The sequence below is a fragment of the Saccoglossus kowalevskii genome, chromosome 15 (genome assembly GCF_978046115.1).
Source record: "Saccoglossus kowalevskii chromosome 15, keSacKowa6.1, whole genome shotgun sequence".
Classification (NCBI taxonomy): domain Eukaryota; kingdom Metazoa; phylum Hemichordata; class Enteropneusta; family Harrimaniidae; genus Saccoglossus; species Saccoglossus kowalevskii.
This window is the reverse complement of record NC_140655.1, coordinates 24188317-24208005: the sequence shown is the minus strand read 5'-3', so window position 1 is coordinate 24208005 and position 19689 is coordinate 24188317. Positions and strand designations below refer to the sequence as shown.

At 35.0% G+C, this 19689-nt stretch overlaps 1 protein-coding gene across 1 annotated transcript; it reads left to right on the top strand.

The window, feature by feature from the left end:
- The first annotated feature begins 251 nt into the window (after positions 1-251).
- Positions 252-17433, top strand: LOC144344843 (sacsin-like). Its single transcript, XM_085508537.1, has 4 exons — positions 252-273; positions 1205-1290; positions 1566-1824; positions 4799-17433. The coding sequence occupies exons 1-4, from the start codon at positions 252-254 to the stop codon at positions 17431-17433; spliced, it is 13002 nt and encodes a 4333-aa protein (XP_085364663.1).
- The last annotated feature ends 2256 nt before the right edge of the window (positions 17434-19689 follow it).

Below are 19689 nucleotides of genomic sequence, written 5' to 3'. Positions count from 1 at the left end.
AGACTGCCATCTAAAATATAGCAAATAAATGACTTAGTATTCATTTTTAATGAGAAAATATGACGTCAGAATTCCTTGAATACTTGAATCAGCACTGTTCATTGTTCCAAACAGAGCTGTACACGCTCATATGTACCCCTCATATTTCTTTGCCTGGGGGTGCCATTGTCTCGACTGCGTCTCTAGATAGTTGTGACTTAGACGAAATACTGCTAGACATAGACTGAAGTCAGGGTGTTTTATGGTGAAACATGTCGGACTACACATTACCAGGTATGTTTATGACCACAGGGCGTCGCCAAGGGCGTCGCATTGAGTGTCTGTAGACCGCATCCTACCACAGTTGAAGTATACTGGTATGCGCCACAGCTTTTTAACGGTTGAACCGATTTCTTGACTCCAAATGTCACAATTCCAGCCATTTTAGCAATATTTAGGCAAGTTTTAGTCACCCCACCCAAAATGCAGGTGAGTACACCCCAGGCCTTAAACCAGCTCGCAGCTTCTTTGCTCGACGTTCTCTATCTATGCACACGATTTTAAAATACTGTTTCACAGACCGATTCGCCATCCGTGGACGTTGTATTTCTGGTTGTATTTCTGAAATAAGATATGTATCATCAACGTAATAATGATACTAGTAGCACGAGTAATAATAATTTAATTGTAATCCTATCCCGGTGTGTTATCTTTGCAAATAGGACAATGAAGAAACAACTGTTACAACAGAAACAAAAAAATACACTGATTTTGAAAAAGACATGTTTTTCATTCTCAATTTCCTGTTGGTCACAGACTCACCTGTTTCCATTTTCCATACATTAGTGTTATTATACCTACCGCTTTAAGTTTGATGGCCACAACAGATCTTTTGTTGTGATTTTTTATCGTAATAAAATATTGTTCATATACAAATTATCCTGTACCCAACTTAATTTTAAGCCTGGCATTTTTACTGTCTTCATGTAATATTTCTGCGCTATTCGTGTCAAAAGATTATTTTAGTTTACTGTTTCCAGAATGTTTTTGTCGTCCTGTTCCATACAATACCCAAATTCAGATGTTTTAAAATTTGTTTAATATCCATTGTCCATTTATCTTTATCCTTTTTGCAAAGATGAAGCCCTAGTATTCACATACTAGCGAATTTGGATTATCATGAATTATCATTTATATAAAGTTGTCTACAATTGTTTCTCTTCAGGGAGAAGATTTGGTCAGTTTACACCACCATTGATCGATTTTCTTAAAGACATTTTGAAAAGATATCCTGATGGCCAGATAATTAAGGTACATGTATTAGTAAACTCAAGTAACATATGACCATGTGTACAATGTACTCACTATTCTCATTTTTCACTTGCACTTTAGTACAATAACAGACTGATTGCAATTTTAAACCTCTCAATTATCCTAGACAATACGCTAAAAATTACCCTCTCTGGTGACGGAGCGAACAACTCATTACATTATAGAAATGCTTCGTCACTAGATGGCGCAATTTATAATACAAGTTTGATGTTCTATCCCATCACGTAACTACTTACTGTTATACACCCATTCAGGAATTGATTCAGAATGCAGATGATGCTGGGGCCAAGGAAGTGAAATTTGTCTTAGATACCACAGAATATGAGACAGCATCTTTACTGACGCCAAACGTATCAGAGTTTCAAGGAGCTGCTCTATATTGCTACAATGACAGTGTGTTTGATGAAGATGACTGGAAAAGCATTCAGTCCGTTCAACAGAGTATTAAAAAGAAAGATCCAATGCGAACTGGGAGATTCGGACTTGGATTTGTTTCTGTGTATCACATAACAGGTAATGAATGATTAATTCTAAATGAGTGATCATATAAAGTATTCTGTCGAACATCTGAATATTTATCAATGTTTAATTCATGACGTAATAGCAACAGTATCATACAAGAACATACATAGCAACAGTATCATACAAGAACATACATAGAAACAGTATCATACAAGAACATACATAGCAACAGTATCATACAAGAACATACATAGCAACAGTATCATACAAGAACATACATAGAAACAGTATCATACAAGAACATACATAGCAACAGTATCATACAAGAACATACATAGCAACAGTATCATACAAGAACATACATAGCAACAGTATCATACAAGAACATACATAGAAACAGTATCATACAAGAACATACATAGCAACAGTATTATATAAGAACATACATAGCAACAGTATCATAATAGAACATACATAGCAACAGTATCATACAAGAACATACATAGCAACAGTATCATACAAGAACATACATAGCAACAGTATCATACAAGAACATACATAGCAACAGTATCATACAAGAACATACATAGCAACAGTATCATACAAGAACATACATGGCAACAGTATCATACAATAACATACATAGCAACAGTATCATACAAGAACATACATAGCAACAGTATCATACAAGAACATACATAGCAACAGTATCATACAAGAACATACATAGCAACAGTTTCTTACAAGAAAATACATAGCAACAGTATCATACAAGAACGTACATAGCAACAGTATAATACAAGAACATACATAGCAACAGTATCATACAAGAACATACATAGCAACAGTATCATACAAGAACATACATAGCAACAGTATCATACAAGAACATACATAGCAACAGTATCATACAAGAAAGTACATAGAAACAGTATCATACAAGAACATACATAGCAACAGTATCATACAAGAACATACATAGCAACAGTATCATACAAGAAAGTACATAGAAACAGTATCATACAAGAACATACATAGCAACAGTATCATACAAGAAAGTACATAGAAACAGTATCATACAAGAACATACATAGCAACAGTGTCATACAAGAACATACATAGCAACAGTATCATACAAGAACATACATAGCAACAGTATCATACACGAACATACATAGCAACAGTATCATACACGAACATACATAGCAACAGTATCATACAAGAACATACATAGCAACAGTATCATACAAGAACGTACATAGCAACAGTATCATACAAGAACGTACATAGCAACAGTATCATACAAGAACATACATAGCAACAGTATCATACAAGAACATACATAGCAACAGTATCATACAAGAACATACATAGCAACAGTATCATACAAGAACGTACATAGCAACAGTATCATACAAGAACGTACATAGCAACAGTATCATACAAGAACATACATAGCAACAGTATCATACAAGAACATACATAGCAACAGTATCATACAAGAACATACATAGCAACAATATCATACAAGAACATACATAGCAACAATATCATACAAGAACATACATAGCAACAGTATCATACACGAACATACATAGCAACAGTATCATACACGAACATACATAGCAACAGTATCATACAAGAACGTACATAGCAACAGTATCATACAAGAACATACATAGCAACAGTATCATACAAGAACATGCATAGCAACAGTATCATACAAGAACATACATAGCAACAGTATCATACAAGAACATACATAGCAACAGTATCATACAAGAACATACATAGCAACAGTATCATACAAGAACATACATAGCAACAGTATCATACAAGAACATACATAGAAACAGTATCATACAAGAACATACATAGCAACAGTATCATACAAGAAAGTACATAGAAACAGTATCATACAAGAACATACATAGCAACAGTATCATACAAGAAAGTACATAGAAACAGTATCATACAAGAACATACATAGCAACAGTATCATACAAGAACATACATAGCAACAGTATCATACAAGAACATACATAGCAACAGTATCATACAAGACCATACATAGCAACAGTATCATACAAGAACATACATGGCAACAGTATCATACAAGAACATACATAGCAACAGTATCATACAAGAACATACATAGCAACAGTATCATACACGAACATACATAGCAACAGTATCATACAAGAACATACATAGCAACAGTATTATACAAGAACATACATAGCAACAGTATCATACAAGAACATACATAGCAACAGTATCATACAAGAACATACATAGCAACAGTATCATACAAGAAAGTACATAGCAACAGTATCATACAAGAACATACATAGCAACAGTATCATACAAGAACATACATAGCAACAGTATTACACAAGAACATACATAGCAACAGTATCATACAAGAACATACATAGCAACAGTATCATACAAGAACATACATAGCAACAGTATCATACAAGAAAGTACATAGCAACAGTATCATACAAGAACATACATAGCAACAGTATCATACAAGAACATACATAGCAACAGTATCATACAAGAACATACATAGAAACAGTATCATACAAGAACATACATAGCAACAGTATCATACAAGAACATACATAGCAACAGTATCATACAAGAACATACATAGCAACAGTATTATACAAGAACATACATAGCAACAGTATCATACAAGAACATACATAGCAACAGTATCATACAAGAACATACATAGCAACAGTATTATACAAGAACATACATAGCAACAGTATCATACAAGAACATACATAGCAACAGTATTATACAAGAACATACATAGCAACAGTATAATACAAAAACGTACATAGCAACAGTATCATACACCGAATACTTTTAATACTATTCCAGTCAGCTAAAACGTAAATATATAAATATGTGGATAAGTAAAATTAATTTTATTCTGAAATTTGTTATTTTGTATCAACATTACATTTTACAATGTATTACTCAGGTAACATTTCATTTGTTATTGTAGATATGCCATCAATCATGAGTGCTGACAAAATCGTCTTCTTTGACCCGTTCGAAAACCGTTTCCGAGTAGGAGATCCAGGAAGGGAAGTCTCATTAAGTAGGTCACTTCTAACTGACTATCATCACCAGTTTTTACCATACACAAATGTTCTTGATTTGGGGGAAGAACCATTTCAAGATGAATATTTTAATGGTACACTAATGCGTTTTCCTTTGCGTAAAAAATGTTCAAAAATGTCATCAAACACATTTGAACCAAATGATATTGATGACATGTTCGAATCTTTTAAAGAAGAATTAGATGTGATCCTGCTTTTCCTGAAATCTGTTGAAGTGGTAAGTATGTACAAATGTTCAGGTATAGACAGCCTTACAAATATGATATTCCAAGTCGAACGTAAAGATACTGATAAGAATGCAAAGAGGGTATTTTTCGAAAATGTCAAAAATAAATGTCAGACAGAACCATACTTTCAACAAAGTGATATTATTTTATCAATTGGAGCAAATCAAACAACTACTCAATGGCTAATTCTCAATAAGCTGTTTGATACAGATGTTCCTTGTTATGTAAGTGATCTAGCCTCTAGGTTAGAATTGTTGCCAATGGTCGGCATAGCAATGCCACTTGAAAGAAACACTTATATTCCGAAACTGAACACAGTGGTCGGTAGAGTGTTTTGTGTTCTTCCACTACCATCCGATGAAGTAGGTGAAGGAGTAACTGGCTTACCTCTTCATATCCACGCCTACTTTGGACTGGCTGACAATCGACGCAGTCTGAAATGGACAGAAGTTGATCAAAAGCATGACCCTATGGCAGAATGGAATGAACTAATAGTGGCACGTTTATTACCACAAGCCTATGTTTTGTTTATTCTACATGCAATTGCAAAGGTATCACCATATTCAATATATCAAGCATGGCCAAACACAAACAGCATTAAACATCACTGGAATAAGTTCCTAGATTATTTTCATAAGGTTGTAGCCCACCAGTCCATTCTGTTCACAAAGACAAAACATGGACAGTGGATTTCTCCCTCCAAGGCTATATTCAGCAATTCAATGGTTGGTATTCCAAATGATGTGGTACAAGCAGTTACATCATACATAGAGTCCTGTGATGAAGATGTTGTTGTCCTTCCAGAGCATGTTTGGGAACATATACCTCACTGTGTTAACAAATATAAAACGGTCAACCCTCAGTTATTGAGAAACTGTGTACGCACTCATTTTGTAACAGACCTGTCTTATGAAGAAAAGATACTACTTCTTCAATTTTCTCTCCATGATGATAACTTCGATGATCTGCAGAATGTACCTCTCCTTCCAATATCAGGTAAACAATTTACAACTTTTCAGCCACGTCATATGTATGGCAGCAAACCAGTTCTATTCCCTAAACCAAATAATCTACAAATCCTTCTCCCAGGTAAATGCAAATCATTTCAATTTACTGAAACTAATCTTCCTAACACTATTCATTATAAACTTGGTCGAGTAGCAGACAGTGAGAAGACTCAAGTTAGATACATGGGCAATGCACATGTCTTTGAGTATCTTTATGAAGTTCTGCCTGCAGCCTGGTTTAAACATGACAATGATACTTTTAGATGGACTCCAGATAAAAACAACCATCCATCTGTGAGATGGCTCGCTGAAGTTTGGTTATGGATAAGCAGGGAATATCCTACCAGTCTTTCCAAGTTTTCAAACATCCCGCTTTTTCCAGTTGATGGTTCTACCAACACACAACTTGTGAAGCTCAATTCCAATACTCACGTTATATTTGCAGGAAATTCCACTGCTACCTTGCAGTCTGATGTGTGCAAATGTCTTCAAACCATGGGTGTAGTTATATTGACAAACCAGCCTAATTTCATCAGACACAATGCGCTGCATGAGTTTATCGCTCCTCCAACCCCTGAAGGTGTTATATCTATATTAGGAAATTTGTCCAATAATACATACAGTAAATTATCAAAAGAGGAAAAACAAGCACTGAGAAGAACTTTAGCCAACGTATCTAAAGACTCTATTATTAAGAACAGGGCAATGTTATGCAACCTTCCTATATTTGATACAGTTCCAGGTAGTGGTGGCCAATCAAGACAGCAATTTTGTAATATCAACGATGCTAAAGTTGCACCTTACAATCTTGCACAAAGAACTGGCTACAACAACTTCAGAATAAAGCAGTTACTCATTAAAGCTGATGATCCATGTAGTAGCAATTTATTGTCACTCATTGGCATTGAGCGTCTAAAACTTGCATCTCTGCTTTCCACTTACATCTTTCCTGAGATGCATGGTAATTACTATCAACAATGTGAAATTGACCAAATTATGGTATGGGTGCTCCGTCATCTAAATGATATGATAAAAGAAAAAACAGATTTCAGATTGGATATTGAAGTAATTCCATTTGTCAAAATTGACAACCATTATAATAGAGTGAAGCCAAATAATGTTTTTGACCCGCAAGATCAAGTACTTCAAAAGCTTTTTCAAGGGGAAAATGTTTTCCCAATTGGTCCTTATGCAGAACAGGATATTGTCCCTATACTCCGGAGAGTTGGGCTGAAGAATCTTGGTGATGTAACAGCTTCAGATATTGCAAACACAGCAAGCATTATCAGCAAATCAAATGATTTTGAACATACAGCATACAATAAGGCAATGGAAGTACTTAGCCTTTTAAATAAATCTCCAAAACTTCTTATCTCCTACTATAATAGACTTCCTTTAGGGAGTTACCTGAGAAAGATCAAGTGGGTGCCACGGAAGACGACTAGACCGGATAATTATCCCTTACAATTACAATGGTGTGATACTGACCAGATGATTTTCAAACCAACTGATATTTTCGCATATAACGCAGCAGTTTTAGTTGGTGGAAACCTTCCAGTAGTTCCATTTGAAGTAGTCCCAGATTTGAAAAAAATGCTTGTATCAGAATCACACATTTCAGTGCCCGATCTTTCTAGTCAACTTGAGAAAGTAGTAATTGCTTGGAATAAATGTGCAAATTGGGGTTATTCAGAAAGTAGTAAATACAATCTTAAAGAGATTGTTTATAGAATATATGAGGAAATTGCAAACAGGGATTCACTTTATATGCAACAAATTGACTTTCCCTGGTTATGGCATGGGGATGGTTTTACATATCCACATATGATGGCTCTTAATACCAACTTCCCATTTCCTCTTAAACCATATCTATATAAAATTCCAGAGCAGCTACTTTCTATGAAAAGTTTTCTGATGCAATCTGGTGTAAAAGAAGAATTTGCTGAAAGTGATATGATACAGGTGCTAGAAGTGATCCAAGCAAACCACCAAACAGATGATGAAAAAAACAGATCACGTGATTTATCACTTTCTGTAAGCATTCTTAATTGGATAACAAGAGATAAAGAATACATATCAGATGACTTCAAAGATAGACTACTTGTTCCAATTGACACTTGTGATGGTTCTCTGGAGTTTACTCTTGGACAGAATTGTACATATTGTGACAATGACAGTCTGGTAAACACATATGATAGTGCCATCGACGACAACATTACTATGATACATCATAATATTTCAACTGAGACAGCTCAATATCTCAGAATACCATCTCTTAGTCAGAGATTTATTGAACCAGAAGAACTAGGATTCGAAGTTGCTGGTCAGCATGAGCCAATAACTACACGCTTGAAAAATATATTAAAGGGCTATGGTGAAGGAATGAGTATATTCAAGGAATTAATCCAGAATGCTGATGATGCAGGAGCAACTGAAGTGAAATTTCTTATTGACTGGAGGTCAAATTCAAGTGCAATGAAATCTCTCTTCTCCAAAGAAATGAAAGAGTGTCAAGGCCCTGCACTTTGGTCATATAATGATGCAATATTTACAGATGATGACTTGAAGAATATAAATAAATTAGCTGGCGCTACAAAGGCGCAGAATAGGAACAAGATTGGTAATTTTGGATTAGGATTCAATGCTGTGTATCATCTCACAGATATACCCAGTTTTGTGAGTCGTAACATATTTGTAATGTTTGACCCAAATACTAGTCATATTTCTAATTTACTCAAGAATAATGTTCGATCTGGTATTAAATTAAATCTTGAGAATGCAAGTACATTAAGAATATATGCTGACCAGTTCAAACCTTATTGTGGTTTATTTGGTTGTGATCTCGTACGACAAAAACAGTATAAAGGAACTTTATTTCGGTTTCCTTTGCGCACACCCACAACAGCTGTGAAAAGTGAGATTTCACATGTTGTGTATGATGCAGCTCGCATGAAAAACCTTATTGATGGTTTATACGAGAATGCAGAGACACTGTTGCTATTCACTCAACACGTGTCAAAAGTGCAAGTTTTTGAAATCGTTGATGACAAAACTGATATCACTGATCCAACTGTATTGTTTTCAATTGGTGTACGGGATGTTATGCCACTTATGAAAGGAATGTCAGTATCTCGCGAAATACTTGCTGAAAGTTCTCATATTTGGAAAGATTTTCTTGACGGAAAGCATGTAACATCCCCCACATTTACCTACACAATGAAGATATTTTGTGATGTAGAAAGCTATTTGGAGCATGATGATAATGAATATAACGAACCACAGAGCTTTGAACACACATGGGCAGTTTGTTCTTGCATTTCTTCAGGGGACGCCCTAAAGTTTGCTTTTGATTACTCAGAGCAATGTAATCTTGGATTGCAACCATGTGGAGGTACTGCAATTAGACTTGTGCCAGAGAGTGATGAAACACTTTCCCTCTGTGCTACACAAGGTGAATTGTTCTGTTACTTACCAGTACACATTCCCACTGGTCTTCCTGTACATATCAATGGTGGATTTGCCCTATCATCTGATCGACGTGGTCTACCAAGTCATGTAAAGACTGATATGAATAAATCAATTGAAGTTCAGTGGAATGATGTACTCATGCATGATGTCATTTGTGAATCCTACACTAAGTTGCTGCAGGATTTACTTAACAGTGGCAAACTAAATAAAACGAGCTATGACTATTCCCACTGGCCAACTAAACAGTGTGGCAGTCAATATGCAGGTGTTGTCCAAGGATTCTACGAGAGAGTTTTGGGCTATAGGCATCGGCAAAGTATTCCAAAGCTCTTTCTTCAAGACCCATTCCTGAATGGAGATGCCAACTTGGATATAGATAACTCGCATACATTAGATCCATGTTTGAGACAAGAATCAGTTGGGAAATTGGCACTGAATATTTTGAATCAGCTACTATGCAGACATAATTCACCATTCAGAACAATAGATATTTCAAAACCAGTACTTTCCACATTGCATCATCTTAATATGCAGGCAAAGGTAGATAAAATTACAGTTACCAAAGAAACATTTTACAAGAAATATCTTTTTCCAAACTTAAACATTCTAGCCAGTAGTATAAGAGATCGCTTTGTTCTTGATATCATATTAAGCTCAAAATGGAAATCACATGAATACATGAAAACACTGCTGCAAACACATCCATGTATTCCTACATCTACACAGTGCTCCATGATGTCCAAAGTGACAGATCTTATTGATCCAACATCCAAACTAGCAGCACTTTATGATAAAAATGACAAGAGATTCCCTTGTGGGGACAAATATGTATCAGAGAATTGTTTGACTAAACTCCGTGAAGTTGGTATGGCTCATAATCAGCTAACATGGACAGATGTTATTGAACGTGCAAAGTCTGTACAACCGTTATACAATAGTAATCCTCAGATAGGATTGCAAAGAGTGAGAGCCTTGATTGTATACCTTCAAGATGAATACAGATCATGCCCTGATACAGTGAAGAAAAAGCTACACTTGATTCCTTTCCTCCCAATTATGAAGAAACCATTACAGTACAGTTTACCATGGCACAGTAGTACTGTAGATATTACTTCCCCAAGTGTCCTATATACAAGTAGCTGCAAACACTTAGTAAGTGTATCCAAGCCTGTTATCAATGATGGAGATGGAGGATGTGGACATATACCATACAGTGTTATGTCACTTCTTAAACTAACTGACAAACCAGATATTGATATCGTTATTAAGCAACTATTTACAATAACTGAGTTTGGTTTCATTGAAGGCACAACATCTGAAATATGCCAGGCGATTTATTCATTTTTAGTGAAAGAAATTCAGACAAGAAAACTGCATGGTCTGGACCATAATGTGATAACAGAGAAATTAACCACAAGTAGAAAACCATTTCTGTTGACATGTAGATCGTTTGTGCTTCCAGATCAGATGTCATTCAGTCTGAAATTTAACTGTGCACCTTATTTATATACTGTATGTGATTTTCTCAAGCCTTTTTCAGAGCTTCTTAAGGCTTGTGGGGTAAGGGAATGCTTTGATATGTTAGATTATGTCAACGCGATAAACCAATTAGCACGTGAAAAAAATCACACAAAATTGACCCAAGATCAGCTTGACTTAATTATAAATCTAACATCGCATTTTCGAAACACAGAACACATGTATAAACCATATCTTGATAAAATTTACCTCCCTGGCCAGGATTGTATACTATATCAGCCTAAAGATTTGGCGTATAATGATGTCCCTTGGATAGAAGTGGAAGATGGGGAATATACATTTGTTCATGAAACTTTTAGCCGATCACTTGCAATCAAACTGGGAGTGAAACCAATTCGCACAAAGAAAGTAGAAGAGTATTCTACCGGAGTTGATTTTTTCATAGGAGATTACTTTGGACAGAACGAATGTCTTGCAGACAGAATTAAGGGGATATTACATAATTATCCATTTGGAGTTGACATATTGAAAGAATTGGTTCAAAATGCAGATGATGCTCAGGCAACAACAGTACATGTTATTTATGATAAGAGAAAACATCTATCAGAAAAAGTATTTAATAATTCATGGATTGATGTGATGGGCCCAGCACTTTGCATTTACAATGACAAGATATTTACAGACAAAGACATCAAAGGTATTCAGAAACTGGGCATTGGTGGCAAACGTGATGCTGCTGAAGCAATTGGTCAGTATGGTATTGGTTTTAATGCTGTTTATCACTTGACTGACTGTCCAACTATTGTGACAAACAATACCGACCTTTTAATATTTGATCCTCATGCAAAATATGCCCCTGGTGCTGATTTTCATCACCCAGGACGAAGGATTCCAGTGGGAAAACTACAACGGGATTATCCTGATGTGTATGCTTCTTATCTTACTGAACAGTTTGATTTGAAAAACTCAACAATGATTCGACTTCCAATAAGAGATATCGAAGCAGCTTCAACATCCAATATTTCAAATAAAGCACTTGATACAAACAAGATAAATTGTCTTATTAAAAACTTCAAAGATGAAATGCCACAAATGCTTTTATTTCTGAATCATGTTAAAGTGATCAAAATATCAGAAATCACTGTGGGTGGTGAAACACTTCAAAATACATACTCAGTTAAAGCTGTCATGACAGATGATGATGCTGCACAACGTACCAAATTTGCGTCAATTGTCAAAAAGAGAGCAGTAGAAGTTTTGAAAAAGCAAAATGCAGTATTGGCAATACCAGAATCAGTTGTTAGTTATGAGTTAAACATTTCAGATTCTAATAATATTGACTACAGATGGCAGGTAACACAAAAGATTGGGTTCTCTAAATCTGCTAGAGCATCATTTGATGATGATGATTTAAATGATTTCATGAAAACCATTTTGCCAAGAGGTGGTATTGCAGCTTTATTAAGTACAGCACATCGACGTAGTATGTATAATACATATTCAGATTACAACAGATATGGTCTGCATTATTCCACTGCTCACGAAACATATGTTCCAAAAATTATAACAAGACAACAATCTCAGGTATTCTGTTTCCTTCCATTGCCTGTTAAGACCGGACTTCCTGTCATGGTCAATGGCCATTTTGCCTTAAGCTCTGATAGAAGGAGCCTGTGGGAAAATGATATAAAAGGGAAATGGAATACATTTATTAAACATCACATTATTGCAACTGCATATATTGACATGCTGAAAGCACTTAAAACAGTTCTATTTTTACAGCATGGTCCAGTTAACAACAATTTGGAGCTTTATGAAGCAATGTTTCCCAGTATGACCACAGTTCATTCAGATTGGAAAGAGGTTGTTTGTTGTGTTTACAAACTTTTGAGTGATTGTCCGCACCAACTCATACCAGTCCTCCAGCTAGATGATTGGCCAACTGATGAAAATGATTTTCTTGCTACTCATAGTTCTATTACATGGCATTTTTTGAAAGATAGTTATTTCAACACCGCTGCCAAAGTATCTAGTCCAAAAGGAATCCTTGACATGTATATAAGAGATGATAAAGTGCAATCTCCATCTACTCTTCTAGTTATATTACAAAGGTTGGGATTCCCACTTACAACACTTTCATCAAGAATTTATGATCATTTCAAGGTTTTAAACATAGAAGCTGCACAGGAATTATCTCCCCATTATGTGTTAACCTACTTGCGAGGCAATCCTAATGCAGTAGGCAATATCCCTTGCTTTATAAATGAATCAATATTCCCTGATATTGAACATTTATGCATTATTTTGAAATACTGCCTGAAAGGTGAAGACTTGGAACTGGATGGCATTCCACTGTTGATTACTGTTGATGAGGTATTAAGAAAATTTAACAATGCAAAACCAGTTTATGTAAATAAGTACCCAAATCTAATTCAAGCACTAGCTAAACGGACTGTTTCAAAATACATATATCATGATATGGCAGGCATACATGACGAATCGATTAAAATATTCACAATAGATGACTTAGCATCACACCTTCATACAGTTCTACCAAGACCACCAAAGAAATATATTGACTGGAGACATAATACATACAACATTGGTGTGCCATGGCTGAAAACCTTATGGAAATTTCTTTGTTTTCGTCATAAAAATGCCGACAAATTCCCTGGCGCCCTCATAAATTGGTGCATTGTGCCTACAACAGCGTCCCACTTAATACCATTGTCAAATGCAAAAAAAATACTTAGTCCAGATATGTCTGTCAGATGGACATCATCTGTTCATAACATAGTGAATATCACCACAAAGCTTGGTTGTGCTGAAATAAAGTATGATGCGATGTGTACTAATGATGCTTTTAAGTTTGAAATACAGTCACTCGTGGCAGATTATCTGAGTGATTACAATTTGCGATCAGATGTTGCTAATGTTTTAAAATGTCACTTGTGGAATGGTGATTGGTGTACAACACTCAGTGAATCTGATTGTACAGCTGTTCTGAAGTACTTTCAGGAGGATATGCCCTTGACCCCTAAAGTCATCGACACAATAAAGAATCTACCAATCTTTCTTACAAGATTTGGTAGTATAGTTTCTATAGCAGAATACAGTAGAGTCCATGTCTTGGCAAGTTATTACATCCCAGATATTGAAAGTGCTAAGTGGATGAAGAAGTACAATTGCCTGATATTGAAAAGGGAACCCAGTTTACATGATATATATGATGACCTTGGGATAACAGAAATATCAGTCACAGAAGTATATGTTCAATATATTCTACCATCCTTTCAGAGTTTGGGACAAGCCACTCAACTAAAGCATCTTGACACATTGAGAATAAACTTTGCTTATCTTGAAAGTGAAGCACTGATAAATAAGCTTAAACATATTAATTTCATTCCTGACCCACAAAGAAATAATGAAGTGTTTCCAGTAAGTAGATTTTATGATCCAGAGAATGAAATCTTTCAGAGAATGTTACCTGGTGGGTTATTTCCACCGCCTCCTTTCAATGACAAGAAATGGTTGCAATTTCTCAGAATGATTGGACTTCATACAAAAGTCTCAGAAACAGACTTTATCAAGTTTGCGAAGCAAATAGAAGAAATTGAGTGCAATGATGAACAAGAAGCTATGTCACAAGCTGAGGTATTGATCAAGCTTATGATGTGCGACTCAGACTTCCATAATTCGTCTTTTCTGAAGGAAATATCAAAGATACGATTTGTGCCAGTAGGAGAGGTTGACTGGAATTTGCGTAACATCTATTGGCATCATTCTAATGCTAATTTCACATATTTCTGTAATACAGTCCGTGTGAAGTATGCACCATTGATGTGGACGGTAGCACCTGTTCTACCGACCTGGGCTGATCCAAATGAACACTCCAACAATACACATGTTTTAGGGTTACTGTGTGAAAATTTAAGGATCCAGAAACATCCTTCACTGGAGATGGTATTGCAACATTGTAAAATGTTATCATACAGTATTGAATGCAATCTTGCAAAATGTGTTGGTGCATATACACATTGCGCAAAAATGCTTATTTCAGTATGGAAAGCAATTTATGAATATATAATGAAACAATGTGAAATGTATACAAAAAAACAGAGCTGTTGCACAGATGAAACTATGTGTGGAATTTGTCAAGCAATAACACATAATTTAAAAGACCTACCAATTATTATGCTTGAAGATTGCAATACTATTGTTAAAGCCAAACAAATAATATTGAAATTGTCAGATACCAAAATGGAACCATTTATTTACAGTATTCCTCTGGATTTGGGGTCATATTCCTCTTTATTCCGTCTTCTAGGTGCCACTCAACATCCGACTGAGTCACAACTTGTAGATGTTTTAGAAAATATATATAAATGTAGTGATGGAATAAAACTGGATCCCAATAATCTCAGAATAGCATTTCAGGCCATATTTCTTCTGTTCTCCACTATTAAAACAAGGCATATTAACAACAAAAAGTGTACAGAGGATTGTATTGAAAACTACCTGTTACATCACAAGTTATATCTTATTAGTACTGATGATAAGATAATATTATCGTCTGACCTTGTCTTTCATGATGTTGCTTGCAACACTAAAACATTGAAGGATCTCAAATACAACTTTCTATTTGATATAAGCAAATGTGGTTTAGATGAGTTTACAGGGGATCTACTTAAATTCCTGCCAACAAGCTGCAGACCCAAATACTTGAGTAGTATTGTAAGAAATGAAATAGTCAATCCAAAGCCTTGCAGTGAGTATCCATCATGCCAAGTACAGCAGTCATATCAAAGTATGTTGTCCTCAAAGGAATTTCGTGATGCAATACTGAAAATATTGATAAAAGAAGAACATGTCAATGTGAATGAAGAGATCAAACAGCTGTTGGGAAACTTACAACAAATAACAGTCAAGTGTCTTGATGAAGTGAATATACAATTAATAAATGTAGAATCAAATAGTACAGTAGTTAACAGCACACACAAAGAATATGTATATCTTGAATATGAAGAGAGTAACACAATATTGTATCTACATCATGATAGGAGCCAGGATAGAAGGTTTAGTAGTAGCCTAACTAAGACAGTTTGCAAGCTCCTCAAAAATGTGTATCGTATACAATTGCAAATACAAGATCTGTTGTTTTGTCAACATCCTGACGAAATTATGACATACCTTATTGAAAATGGCTACTCAACTGATGAAGGGGATAATGTACATTTCATACAACCTGTAGGTGTTGAAATCATCGAGCCAGATAAGCATTTTCTGGATCACAATCCTAACTATCATTTCAGACCTGGGGAAATTGTTGGCTATGAATTAGACACCTCTGAAGGTCAATCCACTTATATTTATGTGCAAATTGTGAAAGAAGTGAAGGGCATAAAAGATAAACAACATTTCATTCAAATGTATGAAATTGAAATTGGTAAACCTGAAACATTAGTTGTCACATCACTTGATCTTTACAAAGTAAACAGAACGCAACACAATGGTCCCTATGAATGTGATGCAGAACATGATAGATTGTTCAAAGATGCATGTGAAAAGATGCCAGCACTCTGTGAAAGTATTTTGTCTGAAGCTACCTTAACAGACGAACAAAAGAGGAAGGCCATGAAGAGATTATATTTCACATGGCATCCAGAAAACAACCATCACAATAAAGAGATTGCTGGTAAAATTTTTGAGCACATTACAAGAAAACTTGATAGATTCCAACAGAATTTCAGTTATAAATCTGGAAGAGGATTTGGCCACGCTGCAAACTGTAATGTGTTCACTTCATTTTATGATCACTGGGGTCAGGAGGCTAGAGCCTATCATGAAAAAGCACATACTTTTTCTTTTAGAAGTTTAGATCATGATTATTCGTCTTTTATAAGATACTCAAAACCAAATCCCACTGAAGGAAAGCGCTGGCTTCGGCAAGCAGAAGCAGACTTACGTGCTGCAAGCAAAGACATGGAAGGAGACAGTCATTCATTCGAATGGGTGTGTTTCAAGTGTCAACAAGCTGCCGAGAAAGCATTAAAGGGTGGTATTTACACAGTTGTTGGGGACTTACCTGATTCCAGAACACATTCATTATCTTCTCTGGCTTGTACACTATCTAAACATGTCAGTGACATGAATGTGAAAGACGATGCTATCACATTGTCAAATATCCATTGTGACCATCTCCATCCTCGTTATCCTGATATGTATGGTGGAACTAAAATACCAAATGATGTATATACACAAGAAACTGCAAAGAAGGCGCTTAAACATACAAAACAAATTGTACATGCGGTTGCCACATTACAATTGCATAAATGAACTAAATACACTATGAAAGCACAGTTCAACCATGGCTACAGATACAAATTGATCCCCACTAATACCTCTACTCTAGTGCATGTCTTCTTATTACAAAAAAAATATCCATCATATTTGTTAGCTTCTAATTTTTGGAAGGAAAAACAAATTGAGGCTTGATGAGTCTGGCAATAATAAGGAATCCATCAAAACGTTTTCCATGGCAACTTAAAATATGGCAACATGTCCTAAAATTCAATCGGATGGTTTATGTGTGAAAGACGACCAACCCTATCAAAGACGAAGAGCTATCTGACAATGAATAGCCATTTAGACATTCTTATTTTTATGACAACAATATCAAACTAACAATCTCTTACTGAGTCTTATGAACAATCATTATGAATATTAATTAACCATTTTATGTTTTTTTATTATTTAAAAGTATATGACGTACGCGTGTATCTAAAATTTGGTATATTAAAGTTAATGACATCATAGAACAGAAGATGTAACAATTATGATGAAATGTATGTACATTTCATTGTTTAGCTTTAGTATGTGCATGTGCCATGATGACATAAATATCCTTATCTCAATCATGCACATAATTAATACCATTTATTCCAGTGACCTATTTCATGCTATGGATGGGGAAATGGGTAACAGGTTGTATATTTATTATCGTTTCCGCTTAACACTATGCGACATTGCCATATGCAAAACAGGGCATACAAAATAGCAGAAAATATTTGGAGAATATAATAGGGATTACATAATGTTTTTGCAAATATTATTTTTTACGTTGAACTAACGATATGTATATATGTAGTATCTTTACAGGTGAAACAGAAATATGAAGACGTAACACAATACACATCTATAATTAACATCAAATTTACATGCCATGTAAGTTATTCATGGTAAATGCTGCAGAAAATCTTGGTATTGCGAGAAGCAATCTTTTTTGATCGTGTAGCAAGAGAAGGAATATCAACATTGCTTCCAGCATTACCGCATGCTTTTTACGTAAATAACCTCATTATTATATGTGTATCTACATCATCTGGACAATTATAAAACGATCGAAACCTTAGTCTGCGTACTTAGGGACGTGCACTTGTTATTGTATTGTTGAATATGCATATATCTGATTTGGAGATTACTGTTGAGCAACATATGATTTGATCTGCCGAATTACAGACTAAATCAAAATTTTACATTAACGAATGTTAAACATTTTCAAACTATTTGCACATACTGAATAAATTCCAATCTGTGTTAAATTTGCAAACAATTTTTAATGCCTAACTAGATTGACTAGAAAATCTAAATTAGCGAATGGGAACACTCAAGACTATTAGGACATCCTAATGTAAACAAGACGTCATCTTGCTAACTTTTTAAACGTAGTTTTTTTTTTACCAAAAAACGAAAAATTTAATTCATGAACATATGTGTTACTACTAGTGTTCAACAAAACAAATGATGTTATCTCTAGATTAGATTGTTTTATGTGTTTTTTTTATCCTGGGTCACAATGATGATGATATACCTACAAATATTACCTCACCTGGACCAATATATCAGATAACATACCCTCTTGAAGAATAATGCTGTTAATTTCAAACTATTGACTCTCGCTTGTGATTGATAATTTGAACATGAAACTGTCAAGACACATTTAAACAAATTGTAAGAGCCAATACAAGAATATTGTTTGGTATTAGAAATTCAAAACAATTCATTTAATTCTCTCCCATCATAGCTTTCACTGTAGCTCTGACGTATGTAGTCATTGTGTTTAGAATGGTAGACGCAGTAACATGGGAGGATATAATAAACACTATTTAATGGGAAAAACAATTGTAGAATTTAAAGCAAAATTTTAAACTGAACTGTTGAATATTTTTCGAATTATTTAAGGATTTGACATCAATCATCAAAGTCCAGAGGCTTTCATACAGCCCAATAACAATGTAAATACACATCTATTATTAGTCCGTTTCGGACGCAGTTTTGACCGTTGTGCGTCCGTGCATCCGTGCGTCCATGTATCTTAGACATGGCTGGACCAATCACATTCAAACTTCACACTTACATAATATTATACATATGCACATCAATTTGTTTCACTATCTGATTCAAGATGGCCGAATGGTGGCCATTGTTGTGCTACAAATCAACAAAACCAAGCATTTATTTTGTTCAAACTTGGTACATACATTGGACATTATAGGACCTTGATGCACGTCATTTTATTTTTCGGATCCTATT